Source organism: Canis lupus, chromosome X (assembly GCF_011100685.1).
Source record: "Canis lupus familiaris isolate Mischka breed German Shepherd chromosome X, alternate assembly UU_Cfam_GSD_1.0, whole genome shotgun sequence".
NCBI lineage: Eukaryota > Metazoa > Chordata > Mammalia > Carnivora > Canidae > Canis > Canis lupus.
In genome coordinates, this window is record NC_049260.1 from 1580976 (window position 1) to 1605625 (window position 24650).

General features: G+C 42.7%; 1 protein-coding gene across 1 annotated transcript in view; it reads left to right on the forward strand.

Moving 5' to 3' along the window:
* ARSF (arylsulfatase F) overlaps nt 1–23756 on the forward strand; it is a 31718-nt gene extending 7962 nt beyond the window's left edge. Inside the window, 11 exon segments of the mRNA XM_038586735.1 lie at nt 1015–1076; nt 2452–2601; nt 4128–4249; nt 5814–5936; nt 8719–9142; nt 12060–12196; nt 17440–17574; nt 19296–19458; nt 22512–22633; nt 23051–23253; nt 23255–23756. Coding sequence (XP_038442663.1) covers nt 1066–1076; nt 2452–2601; nt 4128–4249; nt 5814–5936; nt 8719–9142; nt 12060–12196; nt 17440–17574; nt 19296–19458; nt 22512–22633; nt 23051–23253; nt 23255–23419 — 1755 coding nt within the window. The 5' untranslated portion in view covers nt 1015–1065 and the 3' untranslated portion in view covers nt 23420–23756.
* Nucleotides 23757–24650: the final 894 nt, after the last annotated feature.

Consider the following 24650-nt stretch of genomic DNA (forward strand, 5'->3'; position numbering starts at 1 on the left):
GCAGACTTGGGATTTCGGAAGACTCCTTGGCTAACTATTTCCTTTCTTTTTCTTTTCTTTTTGTAAAACGTTTATTTAATCATGACAGACACAGAGAGAGAGAGAGAGGCAGAGACACAGGCAGAGGGAGAAGCAGGCTCCCTACGGAGAGCCCAATGTGGGACTTGATCCCAGACCCCAGGATCACACCCTGAGCCAAAGGGAGATGCTCAACTGCTGAGGCACCCAGGCGTCCCGGCTGACTATTTTCTAGAACCCAGTGGATCAGCTTAGGCATTGAGAGGTTGATTACAAACCAATGTTTGTTTGAATAAGCTTCTCTCCTTCTCTCTCCTTCCTTCGTTTCCATATCTTAGCCAGTAGCTTCTTCTCTTGTGGTCTGTGGCATCTTGCTTTGGGTAAGACAGACTGATGAAGGAGGTGGTTCGTATTATGTTCCCAATATTATTTTAATTATAAATATGAGTAACAGCTTGCAGGTGGAAGATGAATGCTTGTTGTCTTTCGTGGAAATGAATTTCACTGTAATACACTGTGCCCATCCTTGTCCCCCCTCATGGGATACGACGATGAGCTATCCTAAAATCACCACAGAGTGGTGTGGATTTGCGCTAACGCAAAACCAAAGCAGTAGATACATTTAAGCAACTACGCCTTTTAAGGTGACCTAAATTCATCCCATGTAGACGTTCTGAGTAGAAGCTGTCAGGTTCAGCAGCTCCTCAAGACTATGCTGTCATGCAGACTTATATTAGGGTAGGTTTGGGGACTGAGTCTGTTAACTCAAGAGACACAAAGAAGCAGGTGGACCCCAGACCCGGTACAACCCGAGCTCCTTGAAAGCAAAGCGAGAGCAGCGGAGTCCTTGATGGTGGAAGGTTCGTGTCCTGACAGATTTTGCAAAAACCAGTTTTAAATGTTGGAAGTGGAAATACGGCTTTGTGATCTTGTGAGGATTTCACAATGGAGACTAATGTAATTAACACGAAGATAACACATGTTTGTGTTTTTCAGCACGTTTTTATCTCTGGCCAAGGAAAATAAGAAGGCACTCAGCGCCTTGTGATGAAGCTCAGGTGAGGGAAGTCATGAGCTATTTTGCAAATGCATTGACTATAACAGACAATCTGGGAACACCCGTGAATTCAGCTTTACAGATAACTGGCATTCGATGTTATGTTTCCTAGATATGGTTGGGTGTAAACACGTACAGTGATATTCTGACGTCGGTAAGTCCATAATGAAATAGGAGATATTTTGGCAACTGATACATGTGAACTGCGGATTTCCAACACAGTCGTATTATTTTAAGATACTGCAGATGTTTTACTAGCATTGCATGGTGACAGGTGTTGCAGGGCTCTGGGTGTGGTGAGCATAGCATAACATATAGACTAGTCCAACTATCAAATCACGGCGCTGTGCACCAGAAATGAACGTGACACCGTGCTCTCACTACACTTCAACGATAAAAATAACAATAAATGAAATTTTGTAAGACCAGGACGTGAGAAAAGCAATTCAACCCACGTTGGGTAGATGAAAACACGCATGTTGACTATTATTATGATCTGACAACGGGAAAAGCCCTGGGCACACAGGTCCCAGTCTTGGGGAATAGGTTTGGGTAAAAGCAAAATGTTGCAACTCACGCGGTCAGCATTGCTTCTGAGCATTTACGAAGGGTTCTGGGAGCACAGAGGAGGGTCAGCGACCACTACTGTCCCCCCTCCCAGAGGAAATATTTGAGGTGGGTTTTGAAATATGGATAAAGACAAGATGGAGATGCAACTAATAGTTCAAGTGTCCAATATTCGTTACCTAATAATCAAAGAGGGATCCAGTGGGAAGGGAATCATATATTTCTTTGAGAAAATGGGACTTTTACTGGGATTGAACAGCATTGTGAAGGAGATTAGACTGGTCTTCAGAGTCCGGGCTGCTCCTTTTTCAGAATTTAGTTCCCTCGCCAACATTCTCCATTCCCCTTTACCCTGGGATTACTTTTTCCTTGTTTTTTTTTTCTGGCTGTTTTCATTCCCTTCAACCAAATGTCCCTTTGGCAAAGCTCTATGCCCACCCGCGTTTGAATTCTGTTTGCCGTGAAGGAAAGTCAGCTGGCTCCATCTCCCAAGGACGTGACCTCAGGAGTCTTATTGCCTCTGGCCTAAGAAACGCTTTGTCTCTAAGCAAACAATTTCAGATTTCACCTTCTGGAAGAGCGTTTGGTGTATGTGAGCTGGAGACCCAGGAGAGGCTCCCTTTGAGCATCATGGGCCCCATTCCACAGCAGCAGCCAATGCTCAGGGAGAGAAATCCGAGAGGCTCACTTGTTCCTCAAGGGAGATGTGCCTGGTCTCTCATGAGTCCTGTTGCTTTCATGAGAAGGGGACAGTGCAATGGGACGTAGCTCCTTAAATCATCCGTGCAACATCTGTGCTTGCTTTTCAGGAGCCTCTTCGTTGCTCTGTCTTGGATGTGTGTACTCTTAAACCCATGCCAGTCCCAAGAGGTACATGATGATAAGCCTAATATAGTCCTGATGATGGTGGATGACCTTGGGATCGGTGACTTGGGCTGCTTCGGCAATGACACAATCAGGTATGGCTTCGAGTTAAGTTGTGCTATTTCATCTGTTGTCTGGGCTTGGGGGCTTGATAAAGTTTTATGGCTACATCATGTGGAAAACCAAATCCATGGGTTGGAATTTCTCTTTAAAAGAAGAAAATAAGGGACGCCTGGGTGGCTCAGCAGTTGAGCATCTATCTTGGGCTCAGGGAGTGATTCTGGGGTCCTAGGATTGAGTTTCGCATCGGGCTCTCCGCGGGGAGCCTGCTTCTCCCTCTGCCTGTGTCTCTGCCTCATTCTCTCTCTCTCTCTCTGTGTCTCTCATGAATAAATAAATACAATCTTAAAAAAATAAAAGAAGAAAAGAATATAAAATGAGGACAGTTTGGATTTGAATCTTGAGTCTGCACTTACTGGCGGTGAAATCTTGAGCAAGTTACTTCTGTGTGCCTTGCTTATCCTTCTTGTTGGCTGAGCACACAGGTGGGGGGTATACAGGTGTGCGTTCGTATGTGCAAAGCCTTTAGAATAGTTACCTGCCACATGGTGAGCCCTCTGGGATATGCAATATTATGATGACTGATGATTTTTTTCAAAGATGCATGAATTTATTGGGAGAGAGAGAATGGGGGAAGGACAGAGAGAGAATCTCAAGCAGACTCCCCTTTGATCATGGAACCCAACTCGGGGCTTGATCCCATGACCCCAAGATCATGACCTGAGCTGAACTCAAGAGCCACTCACTCAAAACGCTGAGCCACCCAGGCGCCCCTGAGGAGCGATGATTTTTATGCATACTTTTTACGCGATGGAACTTGGTCACTTTATGCTTCCTAATTTTGGAACCCTTTTAAGGTGATAGCCTTCTATTTTAAGAATGGGCACTCTGAAAGAAGAAAAGAACATCCATGAAACCAAGCCTGAGCTTTGTGGTAGGCTCAACAGAAGCCATTTATGGGAGTCTTGAAAACATCACAGCTTGAGAGCATGTCTTGGCAGGACAAAATTCCACTTTGTTCTATCATATCTGTCATTAAGGAAGCTCATTACAATTTATTTGCATCCAGCCAGTGACTATTTCTCTTCTGTGGAAGTCTCTCTGATGGTCTCCAACCTGCAGGGATCTGCAGCATGACAGAGGCAGCAGTTGCAACTTTTATCTAGAGCAGGGACGTGAGTCTGTAGAACACATGCATTGAACGCGTCCTCGTGTCCGTAAGTAGCTAGGCATAACCAAGATCTGTAAGTCATTAGCCTTAATTAATCAGTCCACAGACGCGTATTTATATATATATTTTAGAAGGCAGGGCCGTATACTCAGTAGACACCATATTGCAGAACCAAGTTATATCAACCCTGCAATAGACAACGACTGCCTAAAGCCTCAGCTGTATTTTTTCCACGACGTGGGGAGAAAAAGGAAATAGGGCGCCGTGTGCAGTTACTTTTTTCTCCCGTTCTGAGCTTGGGGAATCATCGTAAACGGAGATGTTGGTTTCCGCCTCTGTCTGTGTCTCCCCCCATCCTCTCTGCAATTCCCTTTCTGTCTCTCAATCCAGGACGCCTAACATCGACCGCCTAGCCAGGGAAGGGGTGCAGCTAAACCATCACATCGCCGCAGCCTCCATGTGCACCCCAAGCCGGGCTGCCTTCCTCACGGGGAGATACCCCATCCGATCAGGTGTGTAGACGGGGAAGTCTCTGTAGAGACACTAGGATTCAACGAAATGATACGTAGCTAGTCCATTTTGAAAAGTTTGCTCCAAAATAGTTCAAACACGCACACGCGTACACACACGGTTGCATACACAGCTATCGACGCCCGCGTGGAAACCACGGTTCCTCCACTTGACTCGAGCCCGCCGTGCGTGGCTATGTCCACTCACCCTGTGCATCCTGCGAGCTGGCTTAGGCAGGACTTGCCATCCCAGGGCAAGAATGAGAAGCTGTCTTGGAAGGAACTAATTGACTGGACGCGTCTCCACTAATCGGGTGTCATGAGGCGGACTTACCAGAAGGTCTCAATCGTTTATCGCACATTTTAGCCCTTTGGTTTCTCCATCCCTCAATTGACCAGCCATTGGGTTGTTTCTGGCTTTAGGCTCCTGTGAATTATTCTGCTCTGTACCTGCGCATACATGTTTTTGACTCAACACGTATTTTTAATTCCTTTGGATACACACCAAGGGGTGGAATGGCTGGGCCGTATGGTTATATTTTCAAAGGTGATGAGACAGGTCATGTTCTACGGGCACAGATTCTGTAGTTAAGAGGAAGCAGAGCATAGAATTCACAGGTCAGGATCTGTGTCCCATTCTCCGTCAAGACAGAAATGCCCCTTGTCCAGCTCCCAAGGGTGTCACATAACCTTGCGGATCCCATGAGTTTGACGATATCTTGCTTAGCTGGTGCTAAGGTGAGCTGGGTCCAATAACCGATAAGTTCTTTATCCTTTTTTCTTTTCTTACTGTAAACTTATAGGCGATTTGACTCTTTTCTTTTGCTCCGCGCTGCACACGTTATGTAAAACTATTCAGAAGAAGATGGTTTCCTGTAGAGGGCATGGTCAACAAATCTAACTTGGAAGACCTTTCTCTCAGCTCCTTGTATATGGAGGGAGGTCCCTCTCGGGAAGTCTCCACCTGACTTGTCTCTCCTGATTTTATCTGGAATTTCTCTTCCTTTTCACGTACTTTGTTTTGTCTTATTCAATTTTCCGTCTGCTCCCAGATATTGCTTCAGGGTTGGGCTGCCATTTTGGAAGGAAGCCAGGATGGGTTGGTTTAGGGAGTTCCTCAAGCTGGATAGCTGCAACATTTTCAATACACCCAGCGCCCTTGGAACTCTAGCAGTGGGGCTGGGAAATGTCCCTCTGTTTCCAGTCCTCTCCAGGGAACACCTGTTGGCTATTCTGGTTGGTTCTTTGGTTACTGGGTCCTTTAGAAACTGGTTTGCCTTCCTCTCCTGTAAAATGTAGGTCTTGGGCTTATGGTTGACCTGTCCCCATGTACCTGTCACCTAGTTTTGTCATTAGTGATGTCCATGGGTGAGCAGTTTTCTTCGCTTATTGCTCTATTTTGGGGAAGGAATGCAGAGATTCAAAAACTATGCGTCAGGTCTTCTCAGATACCCCAATGTCAGCTCCTGAACCATCCGTGACTCACTTCCTCCTTAGCTGACAGGCACCTACTCACTGTGTGTGTGTGATCTGTTGTTTTTTGGTTTTGTTTTTTCATCCCACTCAGGAATGGTTTCTAACGCAGTGGATCGTGTCATCATCACACTTGGAGCCCCCGCGGGACTCCCTCATAATGAGACGACGTTTGCAGCCTTACTGAAGAAGCAAGGGTATAGCACGGCACTGATAGGTAAGAAGCAGCCACAGGCGTGACGTATTTACTATAAAGAAATAATATGTGTTGTTCTATTCTTTTTTACAGATTGATTTATTTGAGAGAGAGAGAGAGAGAGGAGTGAGAGCATGAGTGAGAGGGGCGGAGGAAAAGGGAGAGAGAATCTGAAGCAGACTCTGCACTGAGCACGAAGCCCAATGCGGGGCTCCATCTCACCACCCTGAGATCATGACCTGAACCCAAACCAAATCTGACAGCCAACTGCGCCATCCAGGGACCCCTGTGTTCTATTCTTGACATGGTTTTCTTGGAAACCCTTTATTTCAGAAGCATCATGCATCTTGGCTATGGCAGAGAAGACCCTCTGTGTGATGTAGGTTCTACATCTGCCATTTCATTGGCCACCTCTGACCTTTATCCTTACCTTTCAACATTAATCTGCTTAATATGTCATATTAATGTCTTTCTCAAGTCACTGTGTCCCCCATGTCCTCCAGAACTTTCTTTCATTGCTGTGTTTTGCTCATCTGGGACCTTCTATCATAATGAACCTCCCCCCATCCAACACACACACACACACACACACACACACACACACACACACACACACACATTCCTTCCAAAGGCACCTGTTTGTCCTTTTCAGACATAATTCAGACAAAAGAAAACTCCTTCCCACCTCACCCCCAGGCCTTTCCAGGTGGCCATCCTACATATTTCTCTATCACCCTGTGTTCTTCGTCTTTGCACAGACCACACTATACTCTGGTGGTCTTTCTATATTATTCTCTGCAGGCTCTGAAATCCTTCATCTCATTCACCATGTATGATTTAAGAACTGTGATGAGCCCTGTCAAGAACACACAAACAGCCTTATGCATTTCTTATGAAGTGTCAACTTTTGACTCCATAGAAATGTCTACATCCTACACCCATCACCCAAATAGAAAAAATATACATGTTTTAAAAAACATGTACACCCTGTATCTGTCACCCAAATCAAGATAAGGGGCATTTAGGTTGTCCCAGAAAGTTTCCACTGGCTCCTTCCAGTCTGTCCCCCTGGGTTAGCTCCCCCTTGCACCACTCCTACAGCTTGAGAGAGTCAATGTAGAGGAGACGATAATGCTGCTCTCTTTTGGCAATGATTGAATCCCCAGTTAGTCTCCTAATTGCACTGCAGTGGGATGGTAAGAATCATGATCTCTAGTTAATTGCATTGCATATTGACAGAATCATTGATAACTTACAGGCAGAAGGGATGTCTGAGAATAACCCATCCCCCCTAACTTCAAAGATAAGGTAATTGCTTCTTCCCAAGGATGAGAGACACAGGAGATGTTTTGATGCAAATGTTGCACAATACGATCAAATTTGTCAGCCTGTCTGTGCGTGTATATTTTCTCAGTATAAGTTCTCTTGCTCACCCCATTATCATTAAAATGGAACCATCGATGTTGTACGGATGTCTTTTTTCTCACTGCCAAAGATGATAGACTTCAACCGATGATGACTAATTTGAAGCTAAACCTACTGTCCCTATTTGAGAGCCTGGGTTTCAACTGGCATGAAAATAACATGCTATTTTTAATCAATTTTTGTAACCAATTTGACATTGATAAGAGAAGACAGTCTTAATGGAGGTCAGGACAGAAAAACCTCGACTCTAGCCTTGCCTCTCATCTGCTTACCCTCTCAGGTGTTCAGAGATGTGAGTATGTCCATCTTCCATGTGGCCCTTACTCCATGCAGAGAACTATTAACATTTTAGTGGCTACACATGCCCATACTCTCTTCGAGTCCACATCCCAATAGGATGCCCATGGATCTTTTTGTTACCATTCAAAGCTTGGCAAGTTTTATCAAATAAAGTTCAGTGAACTTTAGTGGTAGACCTGGGGTTTCCATCCAGTGAGCTATCCAACCATCCATTATCCATGCTTGATCCATCCTCCATCATTCATCTATATCTATCTATCTATCTATCTATCTATTATCTATCTATATCCATATGTTATCAGTGTACCCATCTATTCATCCTCATCTATCAATCTATCCACCTATGCATATGTGTACACATGCCCCATCTATCTTCCATCATATCTATCTATCTATCTATCTATCTATCTATCTATCTATCTATCATCTATCATCTATCTATCATCTATCATCTATCATCTCCACCCATTCATTATCTATTCATCATGTGTCTTTTATCTTATCTCTAAGATTTATCTATCTTTGTAGGTATAATTTACATCTATCCATCCATCTTCTATCTATCTATCTATCTATCTATCTATCTATCTATCTATCTATCTATCATCTATCTATCATCTATCATCATCTATCTATCCATCTTCCCTATTGCCCATCAATCTTATATCATATCTATCTCATTATCTATCGATTATCTACCTACCTACTAACCAGTTTATCCACCAGCTATAATCTATCCTGTCCCTGTCATGTATTCATCTTTGTGCCTATGACTTTTTTTCTTTCTGTTGAGGAGAAACTGGCCCAGTTCACATCCTTGCTACAAACTCACAACTGTATTTCCCTCCCTTTATTTTTCGTCCTATCTTGTCACTCACCATGAGTTCTTAACACAAATTTCTGTGAAGCAAAAGAGAGCAAAAAGTGAATCAGGTCCTGAAATCACATTTTTAAGCAAAAGAAAACTATTTGCTGCTCCATTTTTGTGCATGAGTCGTCTGTTTTGAATGAAGAGTGCTCATGTGATCTTCATGGTGTGTGAGCATACTATGCTTAATTTGTCTGTTTGTAATTTCAGGCAAATGGCATCAAGGCTTAAACTGCCAGTCCCGATATGACCAGTGCCATCATCCGTATCATTATGGGTTTGATTACTACTATGGCATGCCATTCACTCTGATTGACCCCTGCTGGCCAGACCCCTCTCGTGACACAGAATTAGCCATCAGGAGCAAAATATGGCTTTGTGTGCAGCTGGTCGCTGTTGCTGCACTCACTTTCGCCCTGGGGAAACTGAGTCGCTTGGTCTCTCTTCCCTGGTCCCTCATCTTCTGTATGATTCTTTTTATTTTTCTGCTGGGCTACTTTTGGTTCTCCAGTTACAAATCTCCTCTGTACTGGGATTGCCTCCTCATGCGGGAGCACGATATCACCGAACAGCCCATGAAGGCAGAGCGAGCTGGCTCCATCATGGTGAAGGAGGCAATTTCATTTATGGAAAGGTAAAGATAATTTTAAAAGTCCATGTATTTTAAGGGGTTTAAGACAGAGTTAACAGAACTAGTATTTTTTAAAAATAAGAGGTCATGCTTTGAACAATACTGAGAAAAGAAATGGAATATTACTAGTTAGGACTAGACAATACAATACCGTATATTTTGGATGCCAGTTGGACTCTTTAGGTAGTACCTAAGGGGGGCCATCTCGTTTGAGTTTTTGTTATTAAAATCACAATTTCTCCATTGGCCTTGAAATTCATATTTGGTCAGACCAAAGCAGGTAGACTCACACTTAGAAATCTGGCTTATTAATTTATGGTTAATAATATTAATAATTAATAATTATATTGTCTGCATGTTAATGCACAGTGGGAAATGCATTTACCAGGAAACTAGATAGCAGAGTAAGTTGGTCACTGTGCTGTTTTCCTGTTAGGCAAAAAATCTCTTTGAGAAGTTAAAATCAGAGGGCTTATCATTGAGCATGAGATATGTAAAGGGTATTATTCAGCTGAGGTCAGTGGTGATCATTATAAGGCCCAATGCATGCAGAACAAAGTCGCTGGAAACTTTCCAAAGGAGCCACATTTATGGGCCTTCACTTTATGAATCTTAAAAAAAAAAGAGAGAGAGAATGTGAACACATTTTCTATTGGCCATTGCAACATTGACTGAAGCTTTATCTTTATCGATCGCTATCCTGGGGTCTGAATGTCAGGGACAAGTTGATATAATTGATGATCACATATGTACAAGCCCATGATAAGAAATAAGCTAGTGGGCATAAATCCAGGGTGGTATCAGTCCAAACTGTAGGGATTTTCCAAGATATCAGGAAAGCCATACTTGAGAAGATATGTTGACTGAATCTTCAAAGGTGAACAAGGATGAAATGAAGAAGTGGCCAGGCATTACTGCATGAAGCTCAAGCACAAGGAAGATAGGCCCTCAGCTAATGAGGGCAGCACATAATGCAAATGCCACTCTGAAAAATTTGTGCTCTGATAAATATCACAATGTCAAGAAAGGGGAAAATGAATTTTAAAAAAGTTGTATCATGATGATCTGGGTTAAATGGCATCCCTCCAGAATTCATGTATACCTAGAAACTCAGCAGGTGATCTTGGGAATAAGGTCTTTGGAGGTGTCATCATTGAGGCTGAGATCATCCTGGGGTAGGGATCTGTAAGCTGGTGTGTTTGGCACATAGCACTGTTTGGTGGTGTAAAGGCTCTTGGGCAACTTGTATCTAGCTTGGTCCTTACCTTATAGCCAAGGTGGGCACAATACAAATTTAGAGTCTGTGAGAGATTAAACCATCTTTGCATTGTAGATGCAATGGAATGGCTGGTTTCATTCACGGCAAGCTCTTTATTCCCTGCTACTTTCCATATGCACAGAAGCACAGATGTTTTGCAAAGGGACACATTAGCATGTTGTGAGGTGGCATTTGTCACACCAAGAGCTCAAGATGAGAGATTCTATTCCATTCTGTGAGCCCCTTTAAGTCTGAAGACACCCGCACAGGGCGTTGCTTACTGTTTACATTAGTACATCATGAACAAATACTGGGGTGTGAAAAATGTACTTCCATCACCAAAACTTGCATTGACTTTCAGAAGCTCTTTGTGATCCACAGTGGTACCATACTGAAAAGAAATGGGGACTATGAGGATTCAGAAGCTCACTCCACTGATTAATAATGTGGCCATGAGCATGTGGCGTAGGTTCACAGATGCTATAAATTGCTTTTATCTGGATTCTGAGTGTGTGAGTCTCCTATGGTTGCTGGAACAGGTTTCTGCAAATGAGAGTGGCTTAAAGCAACACAAATGTATTACTTTATGGTACTGGAGGTCAAGAATCTGAATCTCTCATTACACGGTTAAAATCGAGGCATTGGCAGGACTAGCCCATTCTGGAGGTTCAGGGGAAGTCTGTTTCTCATCCCAGATTGGAGAAGCTGCAGTATTTCCTTGGCGTATAGCTGATTGGTTGCATCTCTACTTCGGTTATCACTTATCCACACTATTTTTGTCCGATTTTGACCATATTGGGGTCCTGCTTTCAAGGACCTTTGTGATTCAGAGAATTTGGACTTATCTCCCCATCTCAAGATCCTGAACCTAATCCCATCTGCAGATTACCTTTTGCTACATAAAGCAACATAGGTATCATCTCAATCCTCAGTACGATGTGCGTCAGCTTCATAGTGATGCCATTAAAAAGTGCCAAAAACCGAGAGGCTTAACACAGCAGAAATTTTCTGAGCTTTCTGGTGGACATCAGTTGTGGAAAGATGCCATTCAACCCAGCTCTCCACAGCGCAACTTTCTTTTTTCATTTTTTCCATCGTTCTTTACACCATGATATGTCCTCAGAGTAGAAATTTCCCAAAGACAGTCATTTGTGCCGTGTGCTGCTCTGGTTAGCTGCTGACCTACATTCCCTGTGGATCATCACAGCTCAAAGTGGGCCAACCTCATTTCCTATGTCCTCACAGGATATCTGAAGGTGTGGAGACATGTTGCCAAGATGTTTCTGTCCATGCTTGCTTGGGGGTTGTGAAAGAGTTGGCATATCTAAGAAACCACTCCCGAGCCACCATCCCTTTGGGTCTGTCAGGTGTTACTGTGGCCTGAGAGACTTTATTAGCCATGGGAAGGTGTGCCAAAGAGCTGGATGGGCTTATGACTCCGTCGTGCCAGGTGGGGCTACTCAGGAATCTAGCTGTCCCACATGTGTCCTTGGGGAGCAGTCCAAATGCTAGGGGATCCTGGATGGTTTCTGCCTCATGTGTGCATCTGCTCTCTTGGGGTGCATTGGGGACAGACGGACACAGGGTGTGACAAAAAAATGATGTGATCTACTTCCCCACACTTTGCAAACTCAATATGCTAAGTGATTGATGTCCCTCCAGGAACCGTGAAGGACCTTTCCTCCTTGTTTTTACCTTTCTGCATGTACATGTGCCTCTCCCCACGACAACCGAGTTCATTGGCACCAGCAAGCATGGCTTATACGGGGACAACGTGCAGGAGATGGACTCCATGGTGGGTAAGTGGCAGGACCTACAGAGATGGGAACTCTATGTTTTGATAGTTCAGGACACCCAGACACGGCCCCCAGGGCTGCCCCAACGAGGTCGCAAGTGGAAGTCCTAAGCAAAGTCAGCACAAAAGTACACTCAATGCTTGCCCTCTCCATGGAGCTCTCAGTGTTTCTATGGTACGTATATTACTGAGCAAATCAGGTTCCAGTTTTGCGACAGGATGGCTGAAAAGCTCATGGGGCTGGCCTCGTGTGTTGGCAGGCTTTTGGTTATAACAACCTCCAAATGTGGGACGTTGGCATGAAATAGATTTTAGTAATCAGAGAAATAAGACTGACCGAGGCACCTGGCTGATTCAGTCGGTTGAGCACCTGACTCTTGGTTTCAGCTCTGGTCGTGATCTCTGGATCCTGGGATTGAACCCTGTCTTGAGCTCTGTGCTCAGCACAAGAGTCTGCTTCTCCCTCTCCCTCTGCTCCTCCCTCTGCTCCCTCACTCTGTCTCTTGAACAAATAAATAGGATCTTTTTAGAAAGAGAGAATTCAAGCCTGAGCAAAGGGAAGCCAAACAATATTGTCAATTCACAGTCTTAAAAATATAGAAAACATTTAAAAATTATTTTTTAAAAATTTTAAAAAGGATTTTAGTTATTTCTTTGAGACTGAGGGAGAGAGAAAAGAAGAGCCGGGGGAAGGAGAAGCAGATACCCCTACTGAGCAGGGAGCCTGATGTGGGGCTCCATCCCAGGATCCCGGGACCATGACCTAAGCCGACGGCAGATGCTTTACCACCTGAGCCATCCAGGTGTTCCTAAAAATTATTTAAAATATAAATACTATTTGACTAAACATAGGCACATATGTCTATGTTTATGTAAGCACGTGTGTGTGTGTCTGGGTGTGTGAAGTATGTAAAGAACGCCAAGTCAGGATGTCATCACTAAAAACAGACAAAGACCACAAAAGAATCCTATTTGCTTTAAAATTTTAAATCAAGACAAAGTTAGCAAACTAAGTTAATATAACAAATGATGTGGCATTAATGCAGCAAATAAGGTATTCCAGCTGGGGTTTGATCCCCATGGGATTTTTTTCCGTGGTCCTCAGGTGATGACACACCTCCCCATGGGTGCGCTGAAGCTTTGCAGACATGCCGGGTATTTGAAAGCCACATTTTCAAAGAATGTGCCTGAAATTCATAAGCCATTGGGACCCATGGATTGGGTATGTTTGTCTGTCCAGGCAGAACTGAGCTTTCAGGACAAATAATCATCTGTTTCGACATGTGATTTCAGAAATACTAAGAATAAAAATCACTTATTGGGTCCTGGTTGGGATATCATACTAATACATTTGTTAAAGTGCACTCTTAATGGTTAAACAGGGGGATCTATTGATCGAATAAACGGCTTGACTCATATGACATGCACTGCTCCGGTGTGTTCTGGATTGATCCCCATAAACATTCTAGGAGATGGGGATCATACTCATCCTTGTTATTCCCCTTGGAAGATGAGGAAACAAAAGCATGAGATATTGTGGGCTGGCTCCAGGTTATAGGTCATGCCCCGAGGAGCCAGAATCAGAACCCACTCACTCCTATTCGCTAGCTCAGTGGTGCTGGTGGAGGGTCTGACAGAGATGGACAGAAATGAGGAAACATGGCTAGGTTCTTCTGAAGCATTCCATAACCCCTCAGACTCCTACAGGCTGTCATTTCACAGGTGTTGGGAAAGCTTCGGAAACTCCCACCTACCCACCCTCCACCTGGCTTCCTGCTTCCTCAAACCCAGATGGAGGCTTCCAATGCAAATGACATTCCCTACCTGACCCAGGGGAAATCCTCTGGGGCCTAATTAGTCATGCGTCCAACAGGAGTCTTGGTGAATTCAGTAGCTCAGAGCAGGTTCCTCCAGATTGGGAGGAGAGGGTGAGTGTCCAAGGTGAGGCAGACAGATAAGCCATGGCAGCAGGAGGAGAGGCTTGGCTGGACCTGTTTGCACAAAAGTGATGATGTCTAGGATTTGGATTCTGGGCTGTTTGTGTGCGAGGTTGTGCAGGTGCACTCGGCGGCTCCCCTGGACAGGGCTGCAGGAGCCCAGGAGACTGCCAATCTGTCTGAGAGTTACCTGTACACGCAAATACCAAGACACGTGTGTGAAATGCATATATAAAATGTTAAATATGATACATCTATTTCCAGCATCACAGAAATCTCTAGGGTTTCCAACATAGTTCTATTCTTTACAAATGTCAAGTAACTTTGAGAGAAGTTTAAAAAATAATTAGGTAATGGGAAGCCTGGGTGGCTCAGCGGTTTAGCACCACCTTCAGCCCAGGGCGTGATCCTGGAGTCCCAGGATCGAGTCCCACATCGGGCTCCCTGCATGGAGCCTGCTTCTCCCTCTGCCTGTGTCTCTGCCTCTCTCTTTCTCTGTCTTTTATGAATAAATAAATAAAATCTTTAAAAAAATATTAGGTAGTACCCATGGAAATTATTAGCACCTGTCTAGCAGCAACTGAAAAGTGTACATATATATTTGTACTATACAGTATCTATAATATTTGTGTATATTTGTCTTATATAATATCTATAATATATAATATAATAAACATGATAATATATAATATATATACCATATAATAAATATATAATGTAAATTTGTATGATACAAATCCAATGACTGCATAAATACATTCATATCTATACATTTTTATATGATCTTTTTCAGTTGCTGCTAGAAAGAAACATATTACATTTATAACATAAATTCATTTTTATATAAAGGTGTTATGCATTTCCATGACCACTATGTAATTATTATTTTTAAATCTCTTGAAATACTAAGAATAGAAACATCTGAAACTAACTTTGTAACAATAAAATATATGATTATCTATGCTGAAAACTGTAGTCTAATAAAACAAATATTTGTGTACATATTGCATGTTATAATTATATTATGTATAATATATAATATAGTTACATTATTGGTAATGTATTATATTATTAATATATTATCAATATATAACTATTAGTATATTTTCATATATTGTGTTATGTAATTATAGATTATATACAGTATTATAATTAATAAGGCACATTACATAGTATATACATATAATAATAGTTTTATTACACTTTCTAGGTTTCTCAAGATAGACAATTATGTCCATTAACAGTATCAACTTCAGGTCTTATTCAGGTCTTATTCTTAGGTCTTATTCTAAGTACACATGTATTTAGGTTTTCTGTTAATTTCATTAATCAAATAAATCTTAAAAATGAGTAATAATAATAATGACAGAAAAAGTCTTCTTTTATAACTTATACTAATGAAATAGTTTTTATATTGTACCTTTAAGCATGATATTGATCAATGCTTTTAACTGGCTCTCTTTTCAATGTTTTGAGAGATTTTTAAAACAGTTATTAATTAGGACAGCCCGGATGGCTCAGCAGTTTAGCACCGCCTTCAGCCCAGGGCTTGATCCTGGAGTCCTGGGATCGAGTCCCACGTCGGGCTCCCTGCATGGAGCCTGCTGCTCCCTCTGCCTGTGTCTCTGCCTCTCTCTCTCTGTGTGTCTCTCATGAATAAATAAATAAAATCTTTTAAAAAATTATTAATCAGGTACTAACCATGACAATACTTACATGCTTGCCAGCATCAACCTAAATATATACTTCACATATATAATATATAATGTAAACTATAATAATATACTATAATGTATACATATGTCTTTAGTAATAGTATATCATGTTCTATATAACATGTGCATATATCAGCATATGATATTGTTGCTAGTATACTATCTTAATACATAGTATAGTAATAATATAAATAATAATATAGGCATTGAGATAATATATAAGTTATTGTGATAATTATTAAGTATACCCCTAGTTTAGAATAAGCATAATATAATTATACTTGTGTATACTCTAATATCTATGTACATACATGTCCATGTTAAAATATTTCTCTGTTAGAAATATGCACCAAAAGACTTTTCCTCTATATTAAAAATAACCCATTTTAAGATACAGTAGGTGATAGGTATCATTCGTAGCAGGTCCAATATCAACAACCAATATATAGAAATATGTTCAAAAAGTAAGGATCTTGTTGAATCCAAGTAACTCATAAGAGAAAACCTTAGTAAGTGGAAATATACCAGGTTCTGGATGAGAATGGTGACTCATGAAATACTCACGATTCCAAAATTAATATCGAGGCTTAAGGTGATTTTAATGAAAATATTAATTGCTCTCACTTGGGGAGTGCTCCTTAGTAGGATGACGATGAAGTACACATGGGGAAAGAAAGTGATAAGAAACTAAATTGCCCAAGGATGTCTGATGGGAGGCCAGTTAAGAGAAAGGATCCAGACACACTTTTATGGTTGCAAAGAAAGTGCTATCAAAAATAAAACTTACGACACTGAACTACACGCAGAAGTTTTGATGTTAGATCAGGGAAGCAGAAATAGATGACCATGGAGATGGTCCAGTGAGAAGATACAAGGAGGGAAACCAAGTCAGAGTGGCAAGGATGGAATATATTGGGTAAAGTCAGTGTTGGGCGTGGCTTTGTAGCCTCCAAAAGAAAGGTCCATGTACTAACTTCTGGAATCTCTGAATGTGTCGGTATTTGGAAATAGAGCCTTTGCCGATGAAATCGAGTTATGGTGAGGTCTTAGGGTGGGTCCTAACGCCATGGGACAAATGTGATTGCAAAAGACGAGGCACGCTCCTTGCCAAAGGAGGAACTATTGCCAACGATGTGACATGTTTTCATACCTTAATACAGGAGTCTGTATAAACCAAGAACAGAAACAGCGAAGCCCCCAAAGAAAAACCAACAAGAGCTAAACATAACTTATAAGTTAAAAGTGTGAATGTTGGTGTCTGCATCATAAAATAATAAAAATAAATATTATTATGCAATAATGATGTAACAAGGGATAATAGTAAAATAGTAAAGGATAAATCCATTTCCACTCCTAGTTTAACATAATCATCTGTCCAACACAAGATGCTCTTGAGGAATTCGGAAAACGTCGCTCTTCTTGAGCTCACACACCACCCACCGTCAGCAGGTGCATCGTCGATGAGAAACAGTCCTGCAGTGACTCCCGTACAAACGTGCTGCAAGTTGGACTAGCGTCATAGCCCAAAGCTCATAATGACTTTCGTTACATGTGTCCCCCCCTCCTTTTTTTTTTTTTTTTTTTTACTATTTCAGGCAAAATTCTTGATGCTATCGACAATTTTCATCTGAAGAACCGCACGCTTGTCTACTTTACATCAGACCACGGAGGGCATTTGGAGTCACGGGTGGGCCACTCCCAGCGTGGCGGGTGGAACGGAATATACAGAGGTGAGGAGTGGGGATCCACTCGTGGGTGGGGTCTGGTTGTAAGTCAGCTTCTCCTGGGCTCACGATAATGGGAATCCATGAAATGAACAGATTAACGCAGGAAAAGGTGAAAAAGTGCATTTGACTTGAGTCTGGGTGAAATAAAGCGAGGGGCTGATACCCAATGAAATGGGTATAAATCTGCCAACATTATGAGAGGCTAGCCTCCATGGCAACCCCATGAGATGATAAAGCATTAATGAAACCACATGCCTTTATGGGACTCTGCCAATGAATTGGATATGTACCAAGTCATTGATTACATATGTACAAGGCTGTTGGTAGATGATCTGATGTGGTAGCCAGAGCCAAGACGTCAAAAACCAGAGGCTCCTTGGTGACTAAGGAAGTGTTGGTGCTCTCTTGTCAAGATATGACTTAGCACACAAAGTAGCAACCCTGTCTTTGGTTTCATAATTGAATGCACAGATACCAGCCCCGTATCCTGGTGCAACATTTAGTCCATGAAAACATGTCCCGTTAGCCACCGCATTGGCCCGACCCATGACGTGTATCTTGACGTGTTTCCAGATAAGAAAATCATCTGGAAAGTGTTCAGTGCATGTTGTCATATCTACTGAAAGAGATTTCAAAGTTTCCTTCCAGAGGAAAATATAGTATTTGTGCTTTCCCACTGAATGCGAAACAACTGAGCCTGTATTTGCATGAATGATAGTATGGATTCAGCAGGGAATAATGATTTTTGTATGAATGGGATCATCTTTGCCTCATTCTGGAGGCAGAGTGTGGGTGTCTGCTCTCTTAGGGCTGGCACAAGTAAAGTGCATGCTTAGGAGAGCAAGTATGTGCCATAAAGGAAAGCGTTATTATTGAAACTCTATTTTTACCTATGAGGACATTCCAAAAAAAAAAAAAAAAGAATCTCCATCTGGTGTGATTGACACTCCAGTTGGAGCAATCTAATGAAGTAATAAGTCTCCATTAAGCCTGTAGGATGGCCATTCCTCCTGCTTCACTCAAGGGGACCCTGGCCTATGCCTGTTGTCCTGAGGTCATTGTTGCCTCCTGGGTTCATGCTCTGTAATGGCCTGGTTTGCGGTCATCAGTTCGTGTAGAACCACACGATTCCATTAAGTTTATTTTCAGGGCGCTGGACTCAGCAGTGAACAAAACCAAAGAATCACTGCCTTCGTGGAACTTACATTTTAGTGGAGGGAGGCACAGCAAGAAAAACAGAAGAGTAGGTCAATTCTATGATACATTAGAAGATAGTAAATCTCCAAAAGAGAGAGAAAGGGAGCAGAAAACGTTCTAGGGCACGGCTTTCATTTTAAAGGCTGACGGAGAACTTTGGAGCAAATGGTGTGAATGTGGTTGGGGAATGAAGCAGCTGTATATGCAGGATAACAGCACTGGGGGCAGACAGTGTAGCCAGTGCACATGCCCCATCTCAAATACAATGAGTTATTCGGTTAAACACCCATCAGCAAAAAAAAAAAAAAAAAAAACAAAAAAAAAAACAAAAAAAAAAAACACCCATCAGCAGCCCAAGAAATAGTAATTCCATGGACGTGTACTGCTGACCCCATCAGGACTCTGTATGGGGTTGACCCTGAACATGTTGTCTGTATTGATGCTACTGTACGTTTTTGTTTTTGTTTTTTTAAGCAGTCTTGCCACCGCGATGATTCTAACTGGCCCTCTGTTGCCTCACCTCGTAGGTGGGAAAGGCATGGCCGGCTGGGAAGGTGGAATCCGTGTTCCGGGACTCATCCGCTGGTCGGGAAGATTGCCAGCTGGGAAAGTGATTGAGGAACCTACCAGTTTAATGGATATTTTCCCCACGCTAGCAGCTGTATCAGGAAGCTCGGTCCCTCAGGACAGGTGATAATCATAACCCCTGTTCACATCATCTTTGTTCTCAGAGCATTTGGGACAAAAGCCACAAAACTCTAGATTAACAGGAAGTATAGCTTTGTGTATTGAGCATTATTGGTCCTATATGACTACGTGGCACATTCTAGATACTCTATGGCTTTCACTGGGGAGAAAAGTGGACACAGGAAGGTTTGGGGATGAGGATGTGGCTGGTAAAATGCTCATCCATGTAAGAGAATAACGATTCCTTGGACTGGACTGTGCAAGGTCGGGAAGGCTGACAGGAAGGTAAGGCATTCCAGGGCTACTTGTAATTCTGTTGTGACTATTTTGAATTCCGGCAGGAGGACAGCCTTCATATGGCACAGTCCCAGTCCCTGGGAACAACCAACCAAGGCAGGCTTGCGGGTGACTTTCTGATAGTTTATTGCAGTGGCTCCAACCCAACGCCACTTGCCCCTTGTAAGCCCAAAGACTGATTCTAATGTTTCCTTCTTCATGCAATGGACCTTTCTGAAGTCTTTCTGAAGCAAAATAGAATGGAGCCCAAAGCAAATTAGAAACAGCAGCAAAGAAAGATCTCCTCTTTTTTTTTAACCTTTGTTTTAGCCAATAATAGGATTTATTGAGAATTTATATGAAATAATAACAAAACACAAGTCCCCTATGCTAAGAAGTATATTTATCAATTTTGGCTGATGATCCATTTTTTAAAAATAGTTATGTTAGCAGAAATGTAGTTTTTTTCAACCAAGCCAATCATAGTCATAAAAGTAGCTTTCCTCGATCTCAGTAGAGTCTATGGACTTTGGGATGTTGCTATAGTCTGTGTATTAGACTCATAAAAGGTCGTGCAGAATTACAGTCTCAAGAAATAATGTCCTCTGAGCTCTGACTAAGGTTTTCCTTCATATAATCAATCTGTTTTTTTTTTTTTTTTTCAGAATTAGCTCTAAAAATGCCCTATCATTACTACCGGCACTTTTTTAGTCTTTAATGGAAAACCGAGGTGAAGGACTCTGTGAGATTCTAAAAGCAAACTCAGCTCTTACGATGAACGTTGCATTGCATATTTGCATAGAGGTCTTTGTGTAGACATCAATGTTGTATTTCTCTCCGGTAAATGCCCAAGAGTGGGGAATCTGGTCTATTATCAATATGGGTTGATATATGTTTATGAGAAACTTGTCCTATTGACTTTCAAAATGGCTGCCCCATTTGGCATTCCCACCGTATTTGGTATGGTCATTCTTTTCCATGGTAACCATTATAATAACTGTGTAGTCGAATCTCATGGTGGTGGAAATTTGTGTTTCCCTCGTGACTAACGATGTTGTCTACTATAGAAAAAAAAAACGTTTCTCACTTTCTACAAGACCGTTCTGGGATCTTGGTCGAGATTGCATTAAATCTATAGATTGGTTTGTTAAAAATCAAGATCTGAACAATTTTGAGTCTTTCAATCTATGAACATTGTTTATCTCTCCTTTGAGTTCTGTTATCACGTGTTTTGTAGTTGCAGCTCACAAAATTTTGGTATTAAAAAAAAAAAAAAGATATCCTATGTGCCCAGCCTGGGTGGCTCAGTCAGTTAAGCGCCTGCCTTTGGCTCAGGTCATGATCTTGCAGTCCCAGTATCGAGTTGGGCTCATTGCTCAGCGACTAAGCTTCTCCCTCTGGCCCTGCCTGCACTGGTACTCTCTCTCTCAAATAAATAAATTTTTTTTTAAAGATATCTCTCCATATCCCATGTCTTATGATGCTGTAGTAAATGGTCTTTTAAAAAATGGAACTCCCAATTGTTCATTGCTGAGATATAGAAATAAAATTCTTTTTTTTTTTTTTTAGAAATAAAATTCTAACCAAAAAAAATTCTATACCAGTGACCTTGCCTAACTTAGTTCCACCAGCTTTCTAAGGGATTACCAACACAGGCAAGCATTGTATCTGAGAATAAACACAGTGCCATTTCTTTTACCATCATTTTTAGGATCGTGTGACATTTACTGTATTTTTTATTACAATGTCGGTTTGATTTTTTCTGATATGATAGAAGGTCTATTTTCTAATACAACTGAGAAAGCATAAGATTTTTTAGAGGTTCTTTTTTTATTTTATTTTATTTTGTTTGTTTTTTTGTAAAGATTTTATTTATTTATTCATGAGAGACACACAGAGAGAGGGGCAGAGACACAGGCAGAGGGAGGAGAAGCAGGCTTCATGCAAGGAACCCGATGTGGGACTCGATCTCAGGAATCTGGGATCATGTCCCGAGCCAAAGGCAGATGCTCAACCCGCTGAGCCACCCAGGCATCCCAAGGTTCTTTTTTAAAAATATGTTATTTATTTATTTAGAGAGGGTGTGCACCAGTCAAGGGAGGGCAGAGGAAGAAGGAGAGAGAATCTCAAGCAGAGATTGACCCCGATGTGGAGCTCGATCTCACAGCCCTGAGATCATGACCTAAGCTGAAATTGAGAGTCGGACGCTTAACCGACTGAGCCACCGGGCACCCCTTAGAAGTTCTGTAAGACCCCCTTTCAGGGGAGCAAGGCAATTGCGGATGAAATTTTGGTTTGTAAAGTCTTCCAGAAAACTGAGCTTTTGAGAGCTGCAGTGCTCTTTAGATGGACATGCATTGACACACTCCTCTGTCTTGATTTTTCTTTTTCTTTTTTTTTTAAGACTTCATTTATCCATGAGAGGCACGGAGAGAGAGGCAGAGACACAGGCAGAGGGAGAAGCAGACTCCATGCAGGGAGCCTGATGTGGGACTCGATCCCAGGACTCCAGGATCATGCCCTGAGTCAAAGGGAAGATGCTCTACTGCTGAGCCACCCACGTGTCCCTCTTTCTTGATTTTTCACTGTAAAAGCTGAGGTTTTTTTTTTTTTCTGGATTTCCCATAACAATATAGCGTCCATGACACTGTGCACAGATTTCCAGAAAAGTCAGCATGGTGCTCTCCGGGCCCGGGAAATGTCATGGAATGCACTGACCATCCTCCCAACAGCCACTTGGCCAACTTCCTTTGCCTGATGTCCTTTGTGTGTGTCTGCAGGGTGATTGACGGCTGGAACCTCATGCCCCTACTTCAGGGTGAAGTCCAGCGGTCAGAGCATGAGTTCCTTTACCACTACTGTGGCGCGTTCCTTCACGCCGTGCGCTGGCACCCCAAGGACAGTGAGTACACCAGCCCCTGCTCCTTGCGGATGCCAAGATTGATGTCACTCAAGTCCGTTCTCAAAACTTTGTTCCTTTCTCCCCCTCCCCCACCTCCAGACCAGTCCTTGGATTCTGGGGTGACCACTGAAAATACCATCTTGGAAAACTTTCCAAGAGCCACACTCTTTAGACAGGGGGGGATATCTTGAAGAAATGATCTATTTTGAGAAGCATAATGAACAGCTGCTTCCAAGCGTACAGAAAGTTCTACTAGGGGATTCTGATTTCTTAGTACTGAATTGTAAGGACTGAATGATATTTAGCATTAACCTGTGGGCCAAGAGAAAGACCAGGACACATGCTTGAGACGGTGGAAGAACACAAGGTCGGTTGGCATGTGGGTTGGCTGTCTCTGACGTGGCTCTTCTTGTCCAGGTGATGCAGTGTGGAAGGTTCACTACGTGACACCCGTGTTCCAGCCGCCAGGAGCTCACGCCTGCTTTGAGACCCTCTTTTGCCGATGTTCCGGCAAACTAGTCACCTACCACGACCCTCCTCTGCTCTTTGACCTCACCAGGGATCCCTCTGAGTCCACACCTCTGACACAGGACACAGAGCCCTTGTACGATGTCGTGATCCAGACAGGTGGCCAACGCCGTGAAGGAACACAGGAAAAGCATCCTTCCCGTCCAGCAGCAGTTGTCTGAATTGAATTATGACAGCCCGTGGCTGAAGCCCTGCTGTGGAGTGTTCCCATTTTGCCTGTGTGACACGGAGGGAGGCACCTCCACTGTGCGGGCATAAGGGGAAGCAATGATTGAGATCGAGCAGTCAATGTTGGCCAATATGGCACCTGCAAAATTTCGGGAAGGAACTGGAGAGCCAGTGGGTTCATCTACCATTGCAGGATGACTAAATGCCCATTGGTTGTGACGCTATCGTTAACTTCTTTTCTGCTTTTGGTGATAGGTGTGTATCTAAACCTGTCTTTCGGTGCTAGAAAACACGCGATGGCATCCATTTGTGCCATTGTCTCTGTTGCTCTCCAAAGCAAACTCTCCCTATAAGGTCCTGTGTGCATCTAACTGGCTGATGGGGAACGGAAAAATAGCCACTATTAAAGCATCATAATTGAAATTACGATTGAACGTGAATTGAATAATTGCCATCTGGGTAACTGAATAGTTGACAAAATAATAATGGATTAAATCATGACGCAGTGAAAGGAAGTAGCCTAAAGTAGCCGTTAAGCCGACAGAAAGGATTGATTCTCATCCACAGATGAAACCGAGTTGAGAGTAGTCCATCAAAAACTTGGGAGGGACCCCTGTGTTGATTTTGCCCTGAGGTTGTGCCAGAACTTTGATGGAGGCTCTTCTTCGTACTGGACCGCCGTGATTTGGGTACGACTCCTTACATGAGTTTGGGAGGGCTGCCCTAACAGGTCGCCGCCAGTGTGGTGGCTTCAAACACAGAGATTCATTCTCTCTCAGTGCTGGAAGCCGGGAGTCCAAAATCAAAGCATCCCTCTGAAGCTCTGGGTAGAAACCTTCACTGCGTGGGTGTGTCCCAGCTGGTGGCTGGCTATGCTTTGGTGTCTGTTGGCTTGTAGACACACCAACCACTCCAGTCCCTCTATCCATCTTCTTGTGACCTTCTTCCCTCTCTGTGGGCCCACCTCCAAATTTCAATCTCCTTAGAAGGACACCCGTCGTTGGATTTGTAGGACATCATCCCAACATCTGCAAAGATCCTATTTCTGAATAGGAAACATGCACAGGTACCAGGGTTTAGGATGCCAACATATGTTTTTTGGGGAAGACCATTCAATCCACTACACTCCTATGTATACAATAAAGTATAAGGGTCTTGGAAATTGTTGTGTAACTTGCTCAGGAGAACATGGCTTGTGTTGTTGGACTAATACTAGATTCCTGGCCGTGCTAAGTCCAAGTCCCCACATATAATTATCAAACACAAATAACCATATTCATACCGGATATTGAACAAAGTTTTCATTTTTCTAAGTGATCCT